Source organism: Cyprinus carpio, chromosome B11 (genome assembly GCF_018340385.1).
Source record: "Cyprinus carpio isolate SPL01 chromosome B11, ASM1834038v1, whole genome shotgun sequence".
Taxonomy (NCBI): Eukaryota; Metazoa; Chordata; class Actinopteri; order Cypriniformes; family Cyprinidae; genus Cyprinus; species Cyprinus carpio.
The window spans coordinates 16,192,711-16,214,673 of record NC_056607.1 but is presented as its reverse complement, the minus strand read 5'-3'; the positions used below and the strand labels follow the sequence as shown (position 1 = coordinate 16,214,673).

Below are 21,963 nucleotides of genomic sequence, written 5' to 3'. Positions count from 1 at the left end.
TATACAACATCATATTTATTTCTATAACCGACATGACAGTTTGTGGAAACACACAGCAGGTTTTGAATGAAGAGGGTGTGTGACCACTGATGAAACGTGACACATCACTGGAAGCTACAATAATCTGACCATAACATTCAGTCGTAAATCAGGATTTAGTTGGCACTTAGTCATCCGAGGGTGTGCCAAAATCAGTTTCATGCAATCTACTCCACAGGACAGTTAGCTAACTGACACTATAGACCATTAAGAAACAAACTTTTTTTTTTCAAAACCTGATAAACAAGATTTATTTTAAATACACAAGTTATCCTCATTCTGTATTAATTAATAAAAGTGTTCACATGTGAAATGTCTAGTAGGAGAAAAACCCTGAGAGTTTCGTCATGCTGTCAAAACAACTTCAATTAACCGGAATAACACACCTGGACTAAAGTAATCAAGTCATTATTTCCTGTTTATTCACTCAATAGGCTGCATGTTGTTTGCATGCTTAAAATTCTCTTGAAACTGAGACAGTCATCTGTGTCACAGGAAGTAGAATATCAAAACAAAAGTTTGCATTGCAGTGGTTGCTCAACTTACAGAAATCTGGCACAAAAACTAGCGATGCCTTGTTTCCTTTGACTGTACCGTCAAACACTCCCTCACTATTGATTCATTGCAGGGCTTGGCAAATTCTGTGCTTACTGTTTGCATTTGATTTTACAGTGAAGTTATTGTTCTTGTGCAGATTATTACTAAATGACTCTGAGCTGGCACTTTAAAATGTTTGACTTTAATATAGCTGGTCTTCATTTACACCATCTTTATCGTGTGTCCAACCTTCTAGCACATCTTTATTTAGGGAAATAAAGTGTAAGAGGAAGAGGAGTTTAGCAAGTATGCAAAAGGTATTTGACATTGCTTTGTGAGGATGCATGACAAATGAACCATGTTAAGCTTAAGTGACATGATTTATCTGGTACTAATTTGTCATGTTTTCGGTGATATTATGATTCAAAATGTAATATTAGAACCTGAAGAGGTCACATGAAGTTCATGAGTTTCCTGGATGAGCAGTCAGTTTTAATATGGTGTTGCCATCAGGAAACATTATTATTCTGAGATATTTGACTGCTCAAGAATTTGGGAAAGAAGTATCATAAACCATAAACTTCAAATACGTCCCAAAAAAAAAAATAAAAAAAAAAAATTAAAATAAAATAAAATAACTACCTTTAAGGGATGGTTCACTCAAAAATAAAAAATCTGTCACCACATGCCATTCTGTATGACATTTTCTTGTCTATGAAACACAATTTTTAAAACTTTTTATTTTATTTATTTTTTTGTCAAAGATGTTCAGTGTTGTTTTGGACCTTACTGAGTTTCACTGTACATAAAACATTTAAATATTGGTTAAATGTCTTATTGTTAAATGTATTATTAAATGTCTAAAATAAAATAAAATAAAAAAAATAACCTTCAATGCTTGTAAATCACTTCCTCAAAGGTGGGCTGAAATAGTCACCTGATTCCAAGTGCATCCTGGAGACATATTCATGGTCTATAGGAGACATTTGTGTTTGCAGTGGCATCACATGTCAGACTGATCTATCTTTACAGACCTACTCTTAACTACTAGGTACCCTTCTATCCAAACAAGCACAAGTACCTCCTTGTCTTCTTTACAAATCAGAAAGAAGAACTGACTTTGTCACATAGTATGTCAGCGCAGGACTATATTTAGTCAAATCTCAATTATGGCCTAATTGAAAATGTCTGTCATCATCTTTAGTGTGTGAAGATAAATATCTTGCATAGTTCTCTTAGGAACGTGAGAGCTCAATATCATCCAAAGGAATATCACAGGCTCGGTCGGACCATAGACAAAATCAACACAAGATCACTTTTATTGTTGCTAGCCTGGGGATACTAGCCTACACATGTGAAAACCGGAAAGTATGTATTAGAATCTCACACTGTGTAGGATCTCATATTATAATAACGCCCACTTTTTGTGCATTTGCTGATGCAAGTGATGGTAACACACCAGACTAGCAGATGATCTGATAAGACTGACATTCATTTCACCCTTTTATTGCACATAAAAGAAGGTCAAGCTACATAGTCTTGTGGTAATCGGAGTGTGTTTTGTTTTCTCTCTCTGTGCCAAGAGCTCTCTGTCTCCTATGGCACTGGCACAGAGGTGTGACCCAGGACACATTAGCTACAAATATCTATTACATATTGGTGGAAAAGAACCATGTTTACACTGTTGACGTAATCAAATGTCCAAGAAGGCCAATTTATTGTCAATGTTGGATCATATATTTCAACAGGGCACAATGAAAGTCACTTTAGGTTATTTCCTTTGAGTATAATATCCACTTTCCCATACTTTCCCATCCACTAGACATACTTTCCCATCTCGGCTTTGACACAAGGCTGAGCCATTCCAACTTGGCTTTTCACACCATAACACAATATGTTGCAACGCGTTAGATGGGATTTCTGATGGGATTTCTTTGCCATTTTTTTTCTAGTAAATTCCTCAATGGCTTCTGAAATTCTCTCAAAGAAAAGCAAAGCAAAACGAAGCAAGACAAAACAAAAAAACACAAGACAAAAAACCAAACCAAACCCATACAAAACATTGGGATTTCTTTATCATTTTCTTCCGATAAATCCCTCAGTGGCCTCTGAAATCCTCTCAAAACAAAATAAAGCAAAGCAAAGCAAAAAAAAAAAAAAAAAAAAAAAAACAACAACAACAGAAAAAAAAACACAAAACAAAAAACAAAAATCAAACCAAACTCATACAAAACAAAAAAAAAAATGTTTTCTGATGGGATTTATTTACCATTTTCTTCTGGTAAATTCCGCAATGGCCTCTGATCCTCTCATCACAAAACAAAACAAAACAAAAATCAGTTTTAGGGAGAATACAAATTTGTTGTTTTTTGGTCTCTTTTAACTGTTAGACAAAATTATGAATGTGGTAATTCAGTGCAAAACCCTTTGTCTTATTAACTAAAAACCCAGTATAGAGATTAACTCTCAATAAATGTACTGAAGTACATGTCATTATTTTTACACATTGACATTTTTATAATTATAAACAGTTATAAATAGTTTCTTTATTAGTAAATTCCCCCTGTATTTCCCATATAATCTTCAATTTCAAACAATATTATCACAACTTGAGATTTATCTGGGAGGAAAAGCTCAGAGAGTGAGCAGTTCACCTGTCTACACTCATTACATCAGACAGTAGTCGATCTGAGCGTGAGACATAGTGTGGGATAGGTTACATTACGTCACAGTGTGGGATACGTTACGTTACGCTAAAAAGAAGGAACAGAGCAATTCCCTGCCTTGCTTTTTGGAGTGCCAGATGGAAGAGGAAGAAGACAGTCAACCCTCAGCAGATATTGAAATGACAGACCTGCCTCCTTGCCTCTTTTATTCTGTCTGTTTCTCTGTTTCTGAACCTCTGACAGGTAGTTGTATACTCTCAGTCACGCGGAGCTAATAAACTGAATTCTCTTGTTCTTTATCCATGTTTGCTGGAGTCCAAGGGGCAGAGATGTGAGATGTGCTTGTGTAGATAAAATAGCTTTCAGAAAAGCACGATACCAAATGGGGTTGTCAAAATACCAAAAATGTGCCAAAAATACCAAATACCCCAAAATAATAATTATACACAAAATATATCTATAACTATTATATAATTAAATGAATGTAAATTAATTGGAAGGCTACATGCATGATTTATTACACATATTTATAAACATTCCTTCAAGTTCTTCATATTTTATATTATTATTATTATTGCTATATATTTACTGCAAATGTTATTTAGAAGTACACAAGCTAAACACATTATTTATTTATTTTAATATAAATACTTTATGCACATCACTTCAACTTTCTTTCTTATTTATTTATTTAAACTATGATGTAAATACTTGAAATACTTCAAGGACTACACATATAATTAAAAAAAAATACTATATATAATAACACAAATATTAACTATTTTGTTTTTGGTTCACATAATTATTATTTTTATATAAAAGCTCCTATCCCAGCTGTCCAACCTGCAACACAGCTGGGTGAAGGCAAACAGCTGGAAATACACACATGCAACATAGCAGGAAGGTTACAGCCACAGCTGTAACTTGATGCTCTCCAATATGTTGACAAAGCAGTTAACAGCACGAGCTCAAACAACAGCAAAAATATGGGGGAGAGCTGCAAAATGAAAAGAGACACTTCAGCCCTGCACACTAGGACAAGGTAACCACCCCATACACAGCAAACAGACAGAGTCCACATGTCTGATAAGAGAGACACTTCAGCCCTGCACACTAGGACAAGGTAACCACCCCAGGGCTGCAGAGAAGAACAAAGTGAATTTAGGACAGACAACAGCGAATGCAGAGACAGGTGAGAATGGGAGGTTTGATCCAAATTGCCATCAACAGCTCCTCCAGATTGGCTCCTGTTTTCATTGTCCGCCCTACCATGGGGAAATATTTATATTATGAATCCATTACAAACTATATGAAGGCTGTCTGGCCATATCTTTGCCTCTCACATGCAGGTTCTGCTAGTGGTTCAGCCACTGAGGACTTTTCCTTCTGGAAAGGATTTCTCAGCTGCAAGTCTGATGGCGTGAGTCGCAGACTCACCTCCTGATCTTTCTTGTATCTGCTATGCATCCATTAGAGAAAACACGAATCTTAGGATGAAAGTGTTCCAACCACACAGCAGTTACACAACCAGCACTAATTAATAATGCAGCAGCTCTATACTGGGACATAGGAACAAGAGAGAGGGAGTACAAGAAAAATAACCAAGGAGAACATAAAGTAACAACCACACACACATAAATGTTTACCCTTATCAATCTAAAATAAGTTGGGCTGTCAACAATTAAAAATTTACAATTTTAGGGTTTTAACTGTTTGACAGCCCAACATATTTTAAATAGCTAGGTAAATGTTTATATTGTGCGTGTGTGAGTGTGTGTTACCAAGTTCACTTTGGTGACTTGAGTAGATTTCTTAATCACAAAATGCATATTTCAAAATTTGCAAATAAATATATTGCTAAAAAAAATAGACAATGGCATTAGAAGCCAATACAAAGTGGGGAAAAAACACTTTGAAAACAAAATTGCTTTTCATTTAGGCCATATTTGATCTGAATAAATTGCTGAAATTTTGGATGGATCAGGTAGCATGAAAATTTCATTTGTGTTAATTTCGCATTAATTGTTTTATCACATTCTGCTTAGTTTTTTATATAAAGTACAATGACTGCAGACAAAAAGGTTGTTCACAATAAGGATGCTAACTTTTATAAATTATGCTGACGATTATAAATTTTTAACCATTTCTAACTGTAATTCTACGAGAATAGCAATGTCCACATCACAAATTCCATTTTACATTTCAAAAAGAGCCTTCCAGGGAAAGATTTTGTCAGATTTACTGTACTTCTGGGGACAGTTTTGTCCCTAAAGTGTATCTTAGTATCCACACACACACACAGGTATAATACCTGAAGCAATGCAAAGCCAGACTCCACAATGTGAAACCGAAGAATATCCTGCGCCTGGAGGCCAAACACCAGTTTTGATCCTTGCAAACTGGAGAAGGACTTCATAAAAGAATTGGCAACACTTCCAGGAAAAGAGTCTGAATAAAAAGGCCCAGGGCAAGATGCACTGCGTCAGACGTGTTTCGGGTTCTTTTGTGGAGGCAACACGATACATGTAACCATTCGCTGTCACAGAGCACGATGAAGAATGGCTGACTAAACACACCTTTCATTCACCTCACACACACAACAAACACGTCTCAGTATTTCCTGGTTAATTATTAACACCATGCTAGGTTATAAGTTCAGAACATGCAATTAGGTATTTTTAGAGATACAGTGTGACATATATGATGGTGGCATGATTACGACACTGATCTGCGCTGACGTGGCTCCACACCGAAACTGCACCATAGGGGTCTGTGATAAGGAAAAGACACACTGTACATCTTTTGCCTTAGGGTGCAAATGCAAGAAGCTACTGGATACTTGTGACTGATAGTTTGCTTTGTTCTTCAAATATATCTCTGGAGTATAAAATAGTCTTTAGTTTGTAGGAGACTGAATAGTTTTGGATATGTTTTCAAAAACACGTGGATAGGCAGACATGGGTTTTATTGAGGCTGTAATGGCGGTGTCTCCAAACCTGCCATTTCCACAGGGGATAAACAACATAAGACGTAAATGTGTGATGTGTAAACCATAGTAAAAATACAAAAAGAGAACTATGAGAACTATATACACACAAATAATGTTTTAAAGTACATATAAAGTCAAATAACTGAAATGATAAACCACCTCTTTCTTGAAAAATCAATATTAGTTAATGAACAACAACAATAAGACTGTATCATTCAAAAGTTTGGGATTAGTACAATTTTCTAAAAGAAATGAATATCTGTATTTAGCAAGGATGCATTAAATTAATCAAAAGAGACAGTAAAGACTTTTATTTTATTACCAAAAAAAATAAATAAAATAAAATAATAATAATTAAAATAAATACTATTCTTTTGAACTTTCTATTCATCTGTGATTCCTGAAAAAAATATCACGTTTGCATACAAATACTAAGCACGGTTTATAAAATAGAAAACAGTTATTTAAAATGAATAAAATTAAATTAACATTATTTCACAATATAAGTGTTTTACTGCATTTTTGATCAAATAAATTTAGCCTTGTTGAGTGTAAGTGACTTCTTTTTAAAATCATTAAATAAATCATATCGACCCTAAACTGTAGTGTATATAAGAAAAATTAATTCAATAATTCAAATAAGCAAAAAAAAAAAAAAAAAACATTTTTAAAAAATTAAAAGTCTAAAATATAAGTATATTTAAAAAGTATATATAAAATACAAAATAGTAAATTCCTGTAAATGATTATTTTAAATATTCTAAATATAAAACAAATTGCAAATAAGTCAATTCTAAGTCATATTTTATGCATAAAGAATAACCTAAAAAACTTAATATTCAGACAGCTTAAATCACAGTTCTGACAGGAGCAAGGCTTATTCCTCCTGTTGTTTTTTAAAGGTGGTGTCAAAGGTCATCAACGCCTCAGCTGTGCCTTGTCATGCATACTTCTTTCCTATTGGTCAGTTTAAAAGCCAGGTGCCATAAAAAGCAGTTTTACTCGAAACCTAACAAGACCTGCAGAGACATGACATCAGATTCTTGAGCATCTCCAGCCCAGCCCTTAGGGGCCCCACGGAGCCGGAGGCAAGAGACATAAACACAGTTACCAAACTTATAACGGTCTCACATTCTCCACAAGTGGAACAAGCACGTCTACCGTATAACTGTATGTTTTAACTATAAACACAGTTCAAAACACATCCTCAGATGCTACCCAGCATGCACCCTGTCTAATCTAATAGAGCCTCACAAACAGACTAAGCATAATCTTATTTTCTAAATTATGATAACTCACCACAACTACGTTCTCTCAGTACGCACTTTGTATCTACTCAGAAAGTAACCTCTCATATATACTTGCTCGAAAGGTCTATGTACTCAAACCCAGCTGCCTCGGATCCTGATGAAAATATAATCTGACATTATGTTTGTCCTTCTGGCACATAGTACGCAAACACACTCGGGAACGCATGCAAAGATGCAAAGTCCACTGCATATGTGTGGGAGAGGGTAAATACAGATTCAGAGGTTTTGACTAAAAACAGGTACATGGTCATTGAATCATGATTAATTCAGACACCGTTTAAAGTTTCCTATGATCATATGACCTACAATGACACAGAATACCATGTTTACCTGCCACCCCTCCCATCCCTTGTCCCAACAGCATTCAAAACAGTTAATACAAATGCACAGAGATCACCAACCTTAAACGCAAACTTGCGGCTGATGTTATCCGATGCCTGAACTGGTCCAATCTTGAAGCTGAGAAGAGGAAGGCTGCCCAAGACTACTTCTTCCTTCTCGTCTGAGAAAAAAGAAAAAAAAAAAACATTGAAAACGCAAAAAGAAAATAAACATTAATACTAAAGAAAAAATTAAATACAGCAAAAAAATAAAGAGCATTTGTATTCCAACCTAGATTTCAAAAAGCTGATGATAAAATTAGGTGATAATTCTGTCCCAAATCAGAAAAGTCCAACTTCCCGTTGTGTGCCGCTACACTGGTGATGACAGGCAGTGGTAATGGAAAAGCAGGTAAACTGCAGGTGAATCCCATAATAGATATCCATTTTTATCTCAGCGTAACACTAATGACACTGAAGCGAGCAGCAGCACGCAGCCTAGGAGAGAAGCGCTCGGGCTGGTTAAATAATGGAGCACATCGTTAAATTTTCAGCACGACCAGAAGCGAGGAGGGCAACGGAGATCCAGCGTTCACGTTCTCGGTCTCCTGTACTGAGAGCTGCTGCCGGGGAAATGCAGTGAACCCACCCGCGCGTGTGTTCTGACAGTGCTCTGTGTGTGTGTTTGTGTGTGAATGAGAGACAGGGAGGGGTGGAGGGAAAGGAGGGGTGGAGCAGGTTGTGTTTGTGCTGTATAGAAGTGGGTAGAGCAAGAGAGAGAGAGAAAGAGAGAGAGAGAGAGAGAGAGAGAGAGAGAGAGAGAAAAGACAGCTATCATCCCTCAGTGACTCAGTGCTGCAGGAATTCTGGCTCTCGACCAGCTGTACCTGCACTGAACAACCAATCAGAGCCTATTATTCTGTCAACAAAAGCCTAGGCAAAAACAATCCTGGATAAGAACATATATTGACATGGAAACCTATTTCTATTTTCCCCACAACAAAATATGCTTGAAAACACAATGAAATGAACATTGCATAAAGGAAGGTAATAAAAAGCACAATCTAAACCTCTCTGTCTGGGATGTAATCAGTACAAGGAATGTTGCTCCCAATATTCAGATTTGTGGTCGACAGATATGTGTTTTAAATGGCTGATTCTTAATTTAATATGGTTAGTCACCCAATCCTTGTGGTCACAGACTAGCTGTCTGCATAAAATCTAACCTTACAATGCTTATTCATCCTCTAGACTGCAAAATGTAGCATTTTCATCTTAATTTCCAGTAAAATTTAAAAACACTTTTTAAAAGAATAAATTTACCTGACAAGTAAAATTGCATAAGATGATTAGACATGCTTTTGGAAATACATCTAGAATTAACTTTATTTATTTATTTTTACATACCCTGTTGGCATGATGTTTTCTCTCTTTCTCAGCAATATATTTAAAATAAAATAAATTTAAAAATAAACCAGAAACATTCTTAAAGACATATGCAAGTCTTTTCCTCGAGAGATATATATAAATATATATATTAATTTATTTGTTTTAAGTGATCTGTTAAGGGATTGTCTTCACTGAAAAACAAGGTAAAATTACAGATTTATTTTTCTTGCTCAATCTGAACTGTCACCAAGCTTTTACATATTTTCTTCGATGGGTCATTTTACAGAACTGTTGCACAAAATACGGGCTGACAAATCAATCACACGCACAATCACTCACTCCATAATAACAGGTACATGTCAGTACAAAAGCTGAGGAAATTCTAAACAGCACACAGAAGAACCTTATTTTATAATGTAATTATTTGATATTTTATTATTTTATAATGTAACGCTTGACAAAAGATGCGGCCACATTTACCACTCTTTATTAGATTTTGTATGCAAAATCCAGTCATTTTAATAGGAATCCCTACGATCCTGCAGATTTTGTAACGGGTCCAAGTTGGCAAAATTTCGCTAAGATTTCATTAATGTGCCTGCACCCTAAGACTGATTGAAGAGGCAAACTAGATCTGTTACTGAGAAACCCATTTATGTCAACATACACTGCTAATCATAACCCAGAATCTATTTTCGCATTTAACAATCATTTCCTCTAAGTTTCTTTTTTTCCTGTTACCCTCTGTTCCTTGTACTTGGCATACGCCTCTGATATCTGCAGCGACGACAACAGCGGGCCATTTTTCATCGTCTCCCTGTGTTCAGAATACCAATTGAGGCATTAAATTGCTCTGTCACACATTCTCAAACTCTTTTGCACAGCACAGTTGGGTAGATGGATCCGGGGTGATAAGAGGACATAGGGTGTTGCGCCTCCAAACACAACGCCATCGCCAAGATAGCTGTGGAGACGTATGGGATACAGCCAGCCATGGTGTGTTGCTGATTGTGATTTTTAAATAAATGACCCTCTCTTCCCAGTGAGCCATTCAATCCAGGAAGGATAGAAACTTCCTGGTGTTCCTGGAGTGTGTTTGTTATGCCACTTACAGTGACTCCTATTAATATTGTAATGTTGTTCAGCTTCATGCAGTTACATTTTTGAATGTACAATGATCTTTGTGTACAGTAGTTGCAAAATGTATTACAATACAAGTGAGACGACATTACGTTTGTTGGGATACTCAAACCTGTACATCACTTTGACTTGTTAGCACTTCTTCTGATTTAAACAGCATTGAGGTTAAAAACAGGAATAGTTCTATTCTATAAATAGTTCTAAGTTCTATAAATTGAAACCAATGCATTTCATTGCCCACTACCTAGGCAAAGAAGCAGTACTTTTTTTTAATAGTTTGCTTTTAGCATATCGCTAAGCTAACATGACACTAATAAGCATTTAATCATTACACTGAACTATACTTCTTGATACATTTGGGCATTAATAAGTATTCATAATCAGCGTAATTATGAATTTATCTCAACTCATCCACCATTATTTTTTCAGTAAATTGAGGGCATTTGGAGTCTGACATTAAAATACCTTTTTTTTCTATTTTAATATATTTGAATTTTTACTCCATTACTCCAATCTTCAGTGTCACATGATCCTTCAGAAATCATGCTAATATGATGATTTGATGCACAGAAAAAATTCTTATTTTCATTTTCAAAAGCAGTTTTGATGATTCATATTTTTGTGTAACCAGTGACAATTTTTTTGATGAATAGGAGGGTTAAAAGAACAGTATTTTTTTTTTTTTTTTATATAGAGATAGAAAACACTTTATGGTACTGAAAGTTTGTTATCATTTTCTGTTGCTTTGTCTGCCACCTTGGATTTACTGCTTTTCATTAGGTGCCACAATGCATTTGGGACAATCTTCTCTGTGAAGGATGTCAGGAGTGTTCCTATAAAGCCTTAAAATGCTCCCTCCGCAGGCAGCTCACTAGTCTTTGGAACTGAGCATGTGTTTTGATGTTGCCTTCAGAATATGAGCGTAATGGAGAAGCAGTGTGAAGTAATTAGCCAGAAAGACGTGGGCAAAGTCAACAGGGTTGAATCATGCAGCTGTAGCCCCACAGGCCTTGCTTGCTGCACTCACCGATATAATTAAACCTGCTATGCTGCACAAAAAAAAAGCTTGATCTAGCCAAGAACCATTACTGTAGACCTTCTCCTCAGGGTGGACGCATGCACAGATGTTCTTCAAGTTTATGATTAAATTGCAGCCCGAGCTGGGAACATTTTATAATGTGATAGGATAATGTGATAGGGTAATGGAGCTCTAATGGCTCTCAAATTTACACAACAAATAAGCAGAGACCAATGAGAAAGGTGGATTTGCTCACATGATCAGCAAGGCCAAATCAATCCCCAAACGCACATTCATAACTTTGCAGTATTCAAATACAAGGCATACGTATGTTGGTGTGTTGACAGTTTTATCCTCCATATGCTTTGTGGAAGAAAACAACAGCCTTTGCACCTTTTTTTTCCCTAAACCCAAACAAACCCCATGACACGCGTATCTGAGCAGAGCTGGGAGGATGTCTACACTCCCTTCAGAAAACCTAAGATCAAACGCATGGGAGTCCTGCCAAAAGGAGAAGCTTGCATAAAGGCAGTAAGGTAATAGTTCAAAGAAGGAAGCGCCATGGCCTGTTACACAGGCCTGGAAGACTCCACATGGGAATGAGGAGGTCTTCAAGGACAGAAGTGATCTTTTTTTTTTTGGTTAAATATGTTTTAAAAACATCTTCAGTAGTGCAAGACGTGTTGGTCTAGTGGTACAGTTTTTGTTTGGCATGGAACTGGTTCAACGAGATTAAAGTTCATCCAAAAATTTTAATTATGACACAATTTACATACCGTCATGTTGTTTTAAACCTATAGGACTTGCTTTCTTTGTAGACCACAAAATAAGATATTTTGTACAGACAGATGACAGAATGAAAGTGAATGGGGTCCAAAACAACAATGGACCAAAATGACTAACATCATTTGGATAAAATTTATGAAAACATCTTCTTTTGTGTTCCATGTGACATAAGAGTGAGTAAATTATGAATTTTCTTTGTTGGGTGAACAATCCCATACACACAGACATAAGCAAAATGCACAAAACAACCAAGCAAACTGCACAAAAATGTGCTGATCATGATGCATTTTCATTGTATGTTAAATTTTAAAAAAAAAATTGTATTTATTGGAAAGCAAAACCTTTTTGGCAAGAACAAACATGCAACATATTTACAGTTTAAACAAGTTGTATTTAAAATCCATTTTGGCTCATAATCTAAAGGGGCACATGCTTCGTTACTTCGTAACTGGCATGATGCATTGGGCTCAAAAAACCAAGACAACCTCACTGTTTTACATGGGGGATTGGCAGTCACAATCTCACAAAACAAGTTTCTGATACGGCATGCAAAGAGAACAGATACACAGGAACAAGAATCCCATCTCTGAAAACTGAGAACACACTAAAAACAACACCGATAGCAAGTGAGTGAGTCTTACAGGAAGTCTGACATGTTTGGAGACATTTGAAGACACTGAGAACATTTTCTTATATTTGTATTACCTCAGAGAGTATCACTGTCAACTACAGTATGATCAGGTGCACACATAAACACACAAAAATACAGTCAGTGGATCTAAAACCGAAACTACATGATTAAATAATTATAGTGCACAATGAATCACTGACAAGAGTATTGTCAAAATATAACATAATAAGAGCATGTGATTACATAACTTGATATGTTTTGATTTATAGCCTTCTAATGATTTATAGTCCTTTATCATGACTAGTTACACCTGATTCAGCTAATATGAAGATAAATCACTGACTGACATTCCCATTTGGTAAAGTATGTGGATTTTAAATCACTTAAAGGGGTCATATGATGCAATTTCAAGCTTTCCTTTCTCTTTGGATTGTTACAAGCTGTACATGCATAGATGAGATTCCTAAAGTTGCAAAGACTAAAGTCTCAAACCCGAAGAGATATTCTTTATAAAAGTTAAGACTTGTCCACGCCCTCTTAAAATGCCTCGTTTAAACACGCCCCCACATGTCTACATCACTGTGTGGGAAGATTTGCATAACACCGCCCAAATGTTCACGCAAAGAAAGAAGGCGTAACTTTGATTCTCGCTGTTGCCGCCACTGCCATGTTGTGGAGTCGCTGTGTGTTTCGTTGTGAAAGCGAAACTACTTTGTTTGGCCTTCCAAAATAGGACACAACTAGAAATCAGTGGTTAAGTTGTATTTACAACACTGTTCCAGAACAGTTCAACCCAAATATTCAGATGTGTGCAGCGCATTTTCCTGAACCTGGGAAGGCTGTGCGTGAAGGTTGTTTCAATAAAGTGGGGCGCTTCTGACTCACAGCCTGTAAGTACGTTTTCATATTTAAAGAATTTGCCACTGACGATTCAAATGCGAGTTTTGAGCAGTGTAGAGTAGCGCTTGTTGATTGTTGTTTCTCTGATCACAAATGCAGACATGGTTTTATGTTTACACGGCGCAATATGTAGCGCAATATGTAGCGCAATATGTAGCGCAATATGCAACGCAACGCATAAAAAGGCAGTATAAGTCATTATAATCAGTAGTTATGTCCCCACTGAATGCAACAAATGCTTTGTTTGTAATTGGTTTTACTGTTTTTGTCTTGTCGCGCCAGGACACGCATCACAGTATGGTAAGGGGCGTAACATTTCCGTCAGAGGCTTGAGGCGTTTAGCCAATCACAAGTCACTGAACAGCTGGCTAATCAGATAAACCTCGCTTTTTTCAGAACGATGAGTTTTGTAAAAATCGATGCGTTTCAGAAAGGCGGGACATAGAGGAGCAACAATAATTTACAGTATGGGGAAATTATGTTTTTGAACCTTAAACTGCATAAACACATTGTATTACACCAAATACACAAAATAATGTTCTTTTTAGCAACGTCATATGACACCTTTATGGAAATGCAGTACTGAAAAGAGGACACAGAACATAACCTGGAACATAACAGAAGAAAGAATGCTGTCATTCTTTTCCATGCAATTACAATGACTGAAAAAGGAAGCTCAAATCTTAATAAAAAAAAAAAACATGCAAAAGTAGAGCAAAAGTATCATAATTTGGCAAATCGGATTTTTTTTTTAAAACAGCATTTTTACATTTGTGAGGTTTGTGGATTTTGTGCTTGGAAAAAAAGACAGTATTTTAAAAATATACAGTACCTAATTCAAGAAATATTCTCTGAAAATCATCTCTGTAACACAATTTTGTTTAAATGTATAATAGTCAATTACATATAAGAAAGATTTTACCTGAAAACAAGACAAAAATACTAAAAGTTAGTTGTTAGTTTTTCTAGTTATTTTTAAAGTGTGGAAGGAAGAAATTCATGCTAAACAAGCTTGAAAGACGAAGGGTGGAAAGGAATCCACTAAGAATTAGTGTGTTGCTGTTTGGCTGCAGGGAAGGGGGCAGGGCATGTGCTGGACATGCATCATCTACACCTTCGGGGGAACCTCTCATATGCTGACATGCCCAGTCTCATCTCTGAGACCATGCTATCTGCCTATGGAGTCTAATTTTATCCACGAGAGTGTAGGCGGGGCTTGGGTGACAGAGAGGTTTGAAGTGTTTCAGTGTTTTGCAAACCCAAAACAGAACATATGACATTCTTGTCAAGGAATTAATCTTCAGTGGGAATTATTAATAGGGTTATATCTAACAAAAATCATTCTAAACATCTTGCATTGACCATTTTCACCTTCCCATCAGGGTATTTCCTGATGGCATTAACCATTACGGACCCTGCATCTTTTCAAATAAATAAAATCATATCTAAAATTTTTATAAAATTTTATAAAATGTAAAAAATGATCATAAACAGCTTTGTTTGCTCATTATATTTTAGCATTTATATATATAAATATAATATAAACCAGGTCTGAAAGGATTAAACCCCCCCAGCTGTGATTGAGATGAACATGAAGGAACATCTGGACGAAGCAGCATACCAACTATCTTAACACCCTCCTCTATCCATTTACATTTACATTTAATCATTTAGCAGACGCTTTTATCCAAAGCGACTTACAAATGAGAACAATAGAAGCAATCAGACCAATGAGAGAACAACAACAGTATACACGTGCCATGACAAGTCTCAGTTAGTCTAGCACAGAACTCATAGCAAGGTTTTTGTTCTTTTTTTTTTTTTTTTTACTTCCCAAGAATAGGATAGACAAGAAAAGAAAAGAAATGCCTCTGGATGATGAATCTCCATGCATGAGCTGTGACTGACCTTCACGGCTAGTCTAAAGGAGACGGTCATATATTCCCATCACGATGATCACAGAGCAAGTGATGGATGTGTTTGGATATTGTTTGAACAATTCGCTACTAATTTGCTTCACACTTAATGGTGAAGTGTGTCATTTCTGCACCAGACTAAAAGAAAATAAGAAAAAATTTAAAAATAAAAATGTCTTCCATTGGCCAGCCAAACAGATAAACAGTGGAAAATTCCATCCAAAACTTACATGACAGGTTGAGCAAATGTTGCTATGTCAAATCAAGGATACCTTAACAAACTGATTTATTACCATTTTCAGGGAATTCAGGGTTTATTAGAACTATACTATACCTCAAACACATACAATTTTGCGTAAACATTTAAAATGCTTTTAACCTTAACAATTTATTTTCTTAAATCTCTGACATTACACACTCCTTAGGAATCCAGCTACAATTTTTTCCAGTAACAAGCTGAATATATATGCAAATTGAAATGTCATGTAAAAACATGTAATTATTCCAAAGCAAATCAAATGTAATTACTAATGTCTTGTCTATGCCTCGGGTGGAAGGGAACCACAAGTTGGATGCTTCAGGCTTATGTACTGTAAAAGTCATCAGCCTGTGCGACTGTCAAGACAACACCACGAGAAATAACAGACATGACAAAAAAACATGTTTAAACATGAAATCCTCTTTTCTCATCACCAAAAATAAACTACTGATGTGCAACGTAACCCTTAAAAAAAAAAAAAAAAGTTCAGTGGCTGTATCATAGTGCTTTCTAAGTATTCTCATATATATATATATATATATATATATATATATATATATATATATATATATGCTCACAAAGGCTGCATTGTTTTTTTATTTATAAAAGCATTAATATTGTGAAATATTATTACAATTTCAAATAACTGTTTTCTATTTCAGTGAATTTTAAAATGTAGTTTATTCCTGTGATGGCAAAGCTAAATTTTCAGGTTCACATGATCCTTCTAATATGCTGATTTAATTTCAGACATTTGATGTCTGTATATAGTACATTATTTCATTTCTGTTTATTTTTCTTATATTAGTGTTGTATCCCAACTGTTTTATTCCTATGTATGTCTGCACTATGTCTGTACTTTCTTCTGCACTGGAAGCTCCTGTCGTCAAGGCAAATTCCTTGTGTGTAAACATACTTGGTAATAAAGCTCTTCTGATTCTGATTTACTGCTAAAGAAACACTTACTATTATTACTAATGTTAAAACCACAGTACCAATTAATATGTCCAAAGATGCAAATTTAACTTATACGAAAAAAAGAAAAAAAAAACAAAACATCCTCATCCAAAGATGCAAATTTAACTTATGCGCAAAACTGGAACATTGCACTAAACATTTGCGAATAAAGCATCATTTCCATTCAATGAGTCAAAAAGAACAAAATCGTCACTTCCTGATAAACTGCCACTAAATATCACTAAGAAAAGCAAGCTGAGAAAACAATAAATGCTCAATTGTGCGCATACGTTTTTTATGTGCATTTCTTGAATGTACACGCATCTTGGTGTTTCCATCCAGCGTTTTTTTAATGCGATATTCCAAAATGTGCATAAAAATAGCAGATGGAAACATAGCTAATGTCTTTACTTTAAATCAATTCAATGTGTCCTTGCTGAATAAAAGTATATTGATCCCAAACTTTTGAATAGTATTGTAGTATTAACTCATGGTTCTTCAAAACCAGTGCTTCATAACACCACGTTACATTTTTCGTTGACGCAGCACAGAAAATAGTTTCCTAAGGGCTTCATAGAGGTTGTGTGTTTGTGCTAGACTGTCATTATAGATCTACTTTTATATTTCTCTTCTCCACTATTGGCAGCACACAGCCAGTGTGCTAAAGTAATGCCATGGGGTAAATTCAAATGTCTTATAGAACAAACTGGTTTGGAAAAAATACTTTAAAATCATACAGCTTTTGAGCTCCGGGGTACTCACTAAACATTTCACCAAATTCATGACTTCTGCATAAACCAGCATCTACAGAAACAACCTACCTTTATAGTAGAAAAGACATCGATCTGTCAGCACGAACCAGCGCTTGTTCCACTGTTTCATACCACTGCTTGCCTACATTACAGAAAATGAGAAGAAGAAAAAAAAAAATCAAGGCCTTGAAACTACATCTAAGTGCCTAGACGTTTCTGAAAGAGAGTAGCTTAAGTGCGGATTATGAAGTTATGGCTTTGGGCTGTGTGAGTGTTTTTGTTTGTGTGGATGATGGTGAGGTTTAAGGATGAGCAATAGTACCTGTTTGTGAAGCCAACCCTGCCGGGCCACTTCAGCGTTGGGGTTGCGCCGCATGGAGTTGGAGCGCTTCCCAAACGTGGCGGCTCTCTTGGGTGTGTGCATGCCCTGCTGGGAGAGTCATGGAGGAGTGTTTACATAATAACACTAACAGTAAACACACACACACACATTCTGGGTAACAGATGACAGAAGGAATTAATTACAGACATCCACCACAGCAACACCAGCGTTGTAATACTGTAGTTTCAGTTTTTATTAATTAAAATCCAGCTGACATGAAATAAAATTTGAAATGTTAGATGTTATTGCTAATTAAAAAATGAGAAATGTTGCTTTGGTAACTAACAGAAAAAAATAATTAGTTGAAGAATAAACATCACTAAAACTGAAATAAAAAATATAAAAGATAACACAGAAATATTAATATAATATAATATAATATAATATAATATAATATAATATAATATAATATAATATAATATAATATAATAATATATAATATAATATAATATAATATAATATTGTTTTAACAACAACAACAAACAAATAAATAAACAAATAAATACAGGTCCATTAAATAATATTAACATACAAGAAAAATATTTGATTTTAAAATTCAGATTCAATAATAATAATTATAATATAATATAATAATAATTATAATATAATAATTATAATAATATAAAATAATTCAAATATTACAGTATTTATTTGTTAAAGTTAGTTTACAAAAATACAGCTGTTCTTTGTTAGTTGATGTTAGCTGAGGTCCATTAAATAATATTAATGAATACAGGAGAAATATTTTATTTAAAAATGCATATTAAATAGAAATAATAAATAGTATTAATAACTATATTATTATTAACAGTTTTTATTACTACTATGACTACTACTGCTAGTACTTACAGTAATAACAAAATTAAAAATTAATAATAAATACTGTCTATTTCTAGAAGCGAGTTCATCTACAGCAGCTGTACTGACCCGTGTGTAGTTCTGGGAGTCCGGGGGCATCTCAGAAACAATGCTGAGATTGTTGGCATTGCTGTTTGCTTCACTGACTTTGTTCACGGGCCCTCTGCCACCCGCCTTGCCGTTCATTTCCGAATCAGATCTCCTGTGAGCACACAAACAAAGCCACTGAGCCATCCCAGCTTCTGATACCGTAACAAACTTCTCATCTGCCTGCGTTCAATGCACCAAAGCAGAGAAATCATTTTCAAACCAATAAACTGAGCTCAAACTGGTGAAAAACTGAGGGATTATGGGAAGGAAGCACACAGGCATTCGAGGCGCAGCTATTTTTATTCTAAACTGGCACCGTCACAAGGCCGCACCCCTGAGGTTGCAGTTTAAAAACAGGCCGATGGTCCACAAAGAATGTGATTGGAGTGGCGAAGAGAGAAGGAAAGAGAAAGAGTTTGTTGGTGGATGCAGGCCTGCATTCCCAGCTCAATCATATTGATCTCCTTATTAGGACACCCAGGCCCTCTCCAACAGCCTTCGATCCACCGACCAGCAAGACAGATAAATTTACAATCCCCTAGAGAAGCCCAGAGGCTAAAGCTTCCATCTTGGAAAGCTTGCTACCATCCGCAGTCGTTTATAACCATACGCAAGTCATTACGAGTCTCTGAAGCAAAGAACATCACATAAACACATATGGAACAGAGCAAGAACGCACAGATCAAATGAGGACATAAAAACACACACAATCATTAACGCAACATGGGAACACGCACACGACAATAACAATTACTACATTAGGACATGATACCCACACTAGAAACATCTCTGTGCTAATTATCTATTCTTTATTTAGCCATCGCTGCAAACAGCAGCTTCCTGCGTCGTATCAGGAAATTAATACTATTAAATCCAGGAAGCATCTTGTTTTAATGGCATTGCCCTTATTAATGTGCTATTGGCTCTCGACTCAATATTATATCGATCTGGAGGAGAGTGGGATCTTGAGAGAAGTACTGTAAGTGCATTTTCTTTGTCCAGGAGGAGTGTTCTAGTAAATTTATAGAGGAAATCAAGGAAATCCTGACATGTTTATCCTGCACGTTATATGACATAGTTCAAGAGTAATTCATAAAATGCTTTCAGGGTAATTTATCCTGACAGTGCTGTTTGTTTGTATTTATGTTTTCGCAAGTGTACAATTACTGTACAGTGGCTATTATACAAAAAGGCAGACAAAACAGGGCTGGTCTGACAGGTAACTGTTTTTCTGTCTCATTATGGGCGTTCACACTGACATTTGCAGCAACAAAGAGACGGAAGTCTCATGAATGACAGTGACCGTTGGGAACACCACGTTTTTATCAGCAAGTAAACTAATTTCTTGTCCAAATAAAATTTAATTTCATGCTGAATTCTCTGCATCATTACTTACACAATCTTTCAGAAATCATTCTAATGCTGATTTGCTGCTCAGTATTTTTTTTTTAAATCAATATTGAATACAGTTGTGCTGCTTAATGTTTTTGTGGAAACTGATGAATTTTTCTGATGAATATAAAGTTCAAAAGAACAGCTTTTATTGGAATCAGAATTATTCTGTAACAAATGTAAAAGTCTTTTGTGCCTTTCAGTGACTTTTGATCAAGTGAATAGGTCACTGCTAAACTGAACTATTCATTTATTACACTTGCAAAGCACTTGTCTTAAAAATGGGGATGGCACTGCAGAGCGTTTAAAAAGAAATCATGCACATACTCTGAATAAAATAATTACAGCTCATGAAGCCTTTGGACTAAAGGCATACACTCTTAAAAATAAAGGAGGTTTTTCGCCATAGAAGATCCATTTTAGGTTTCTCAAAGAACCTTCCAGTTACCGGTTCTTAAAAGAAACGTTTTTTTTCTTAGTGTGAAAAACATTTTGTAATCTAAAGAACCCTTTTCCTCTATAAAGAACCTTTTGTGGAATGAAAAGCTTCCATTGATGTTAATGGTTCTCCATGGAACCGTCAATGCCTGTAAAGAACCTTAATTTTTAAGAGTATAATTGTAGTCAATTTTGAAGGAAGATTCTTGGTGAGCTTGTTTTCAGAAATAATTAAGCATACATCCAAGCTGAAATGCTTTTTATGATAAGCTCTTATTCAAAACGTCACAGATTTAGCAAAAGCTAGCAGCATATTTACAAATTAATAAACAAAAGTTCACTCACAGCAAGGGTTTTAAAGGTCCGTTCTCTTCCAGGTGTGTCTGGATCACTTGCAGGTGTCCAGCTGTTCCGTTAGGGTCATTTTGACTGAGAAGAAAATAAAAGCCACTTAGGATTTCACTGACAAACACATTTCAATAAAGCCACAACAATCTTTTTTTTTTTTTTTTTTAAACTGTGTCTGGTAGAAAATCAAGCAAACAGAAGCTGGAACTGATTTTCCATCTGTTTAAGATGCTCCACAACTTGTTCTCATTGCTTCAAACCTGTTTCACAGTGGGCACATCCCTTCTTTATTAATAATTCAGCATTACAACATCAGCTCCGATCAATACATGGCCACTTTCTTTGTAAGTTCATATGAGACAACTGCTGTGGAAATTAATGGCTGTCAGCCCTTGTGAAAGAGCGTGTCATGTGTGGACAGCTTTGCGCTCAATGGCAAAATATCAACAAGAACAGTTCAACAAGAACATGTCAAGAGTTCATATACACCTATTATACTGACTCTGTATTCAGAGAAAACATATCTTTTGTCCATATGCAACGCCTGAAGCCTGGAGTTCAACTTCCTGTCACATTTTCTCTGACCTCGGCTCGTGTGTACTCCCTGTGGATGTACACTTGTAACTCTTCTCTCTGGTGTAAATCCTACAAGTGTTTTCATTGCTGCGTGTCACTTTCCTAGCTATTGATTTAACAAGAGGTGAGCAAGCAAATACATTTTCTCTGTTTTCTGTGAGGGTTTGATTAACCTGTTTTCCCCAGAGATCTATGGATGCACAGACATCAAAACTACCATTTAAAGGAGATCCAGGCCATAAGATAGCATTTTAATCATTTTACAGTTAG

The 21,963-nt window shown here is 35.6% G+C and overlaps 1 protein-coding gene across 1 annotated transcript in view; it reads right to left on the bottom strand.

The window, feature by feature from the left end:
• LOC109109930 (pleckstrin homology domain-containing family A member 6-like) overlaps window positions 1-21,963 on the bottom strand; it is a 60,538-nt gene that overhangs the window by 20,337 nt on the left and 18,238 nt on the right. Inside the window, 5 exon segments of the mRNA XM_042734216.1 lie at window positions 7,943-8,043; window positions 17,679-17,751; window positions 17,932-18,036; window positions 18,919-19,051; window positions 21,115-21,198. Coding sequence (XP_042590150.1) covers window positions 7,943-8,043; window positions 17,679-17,751; window positions 17,932-18,036; window positions 18,919-19,051; window positions 21,115-21,198 — 496 coding nt within the window.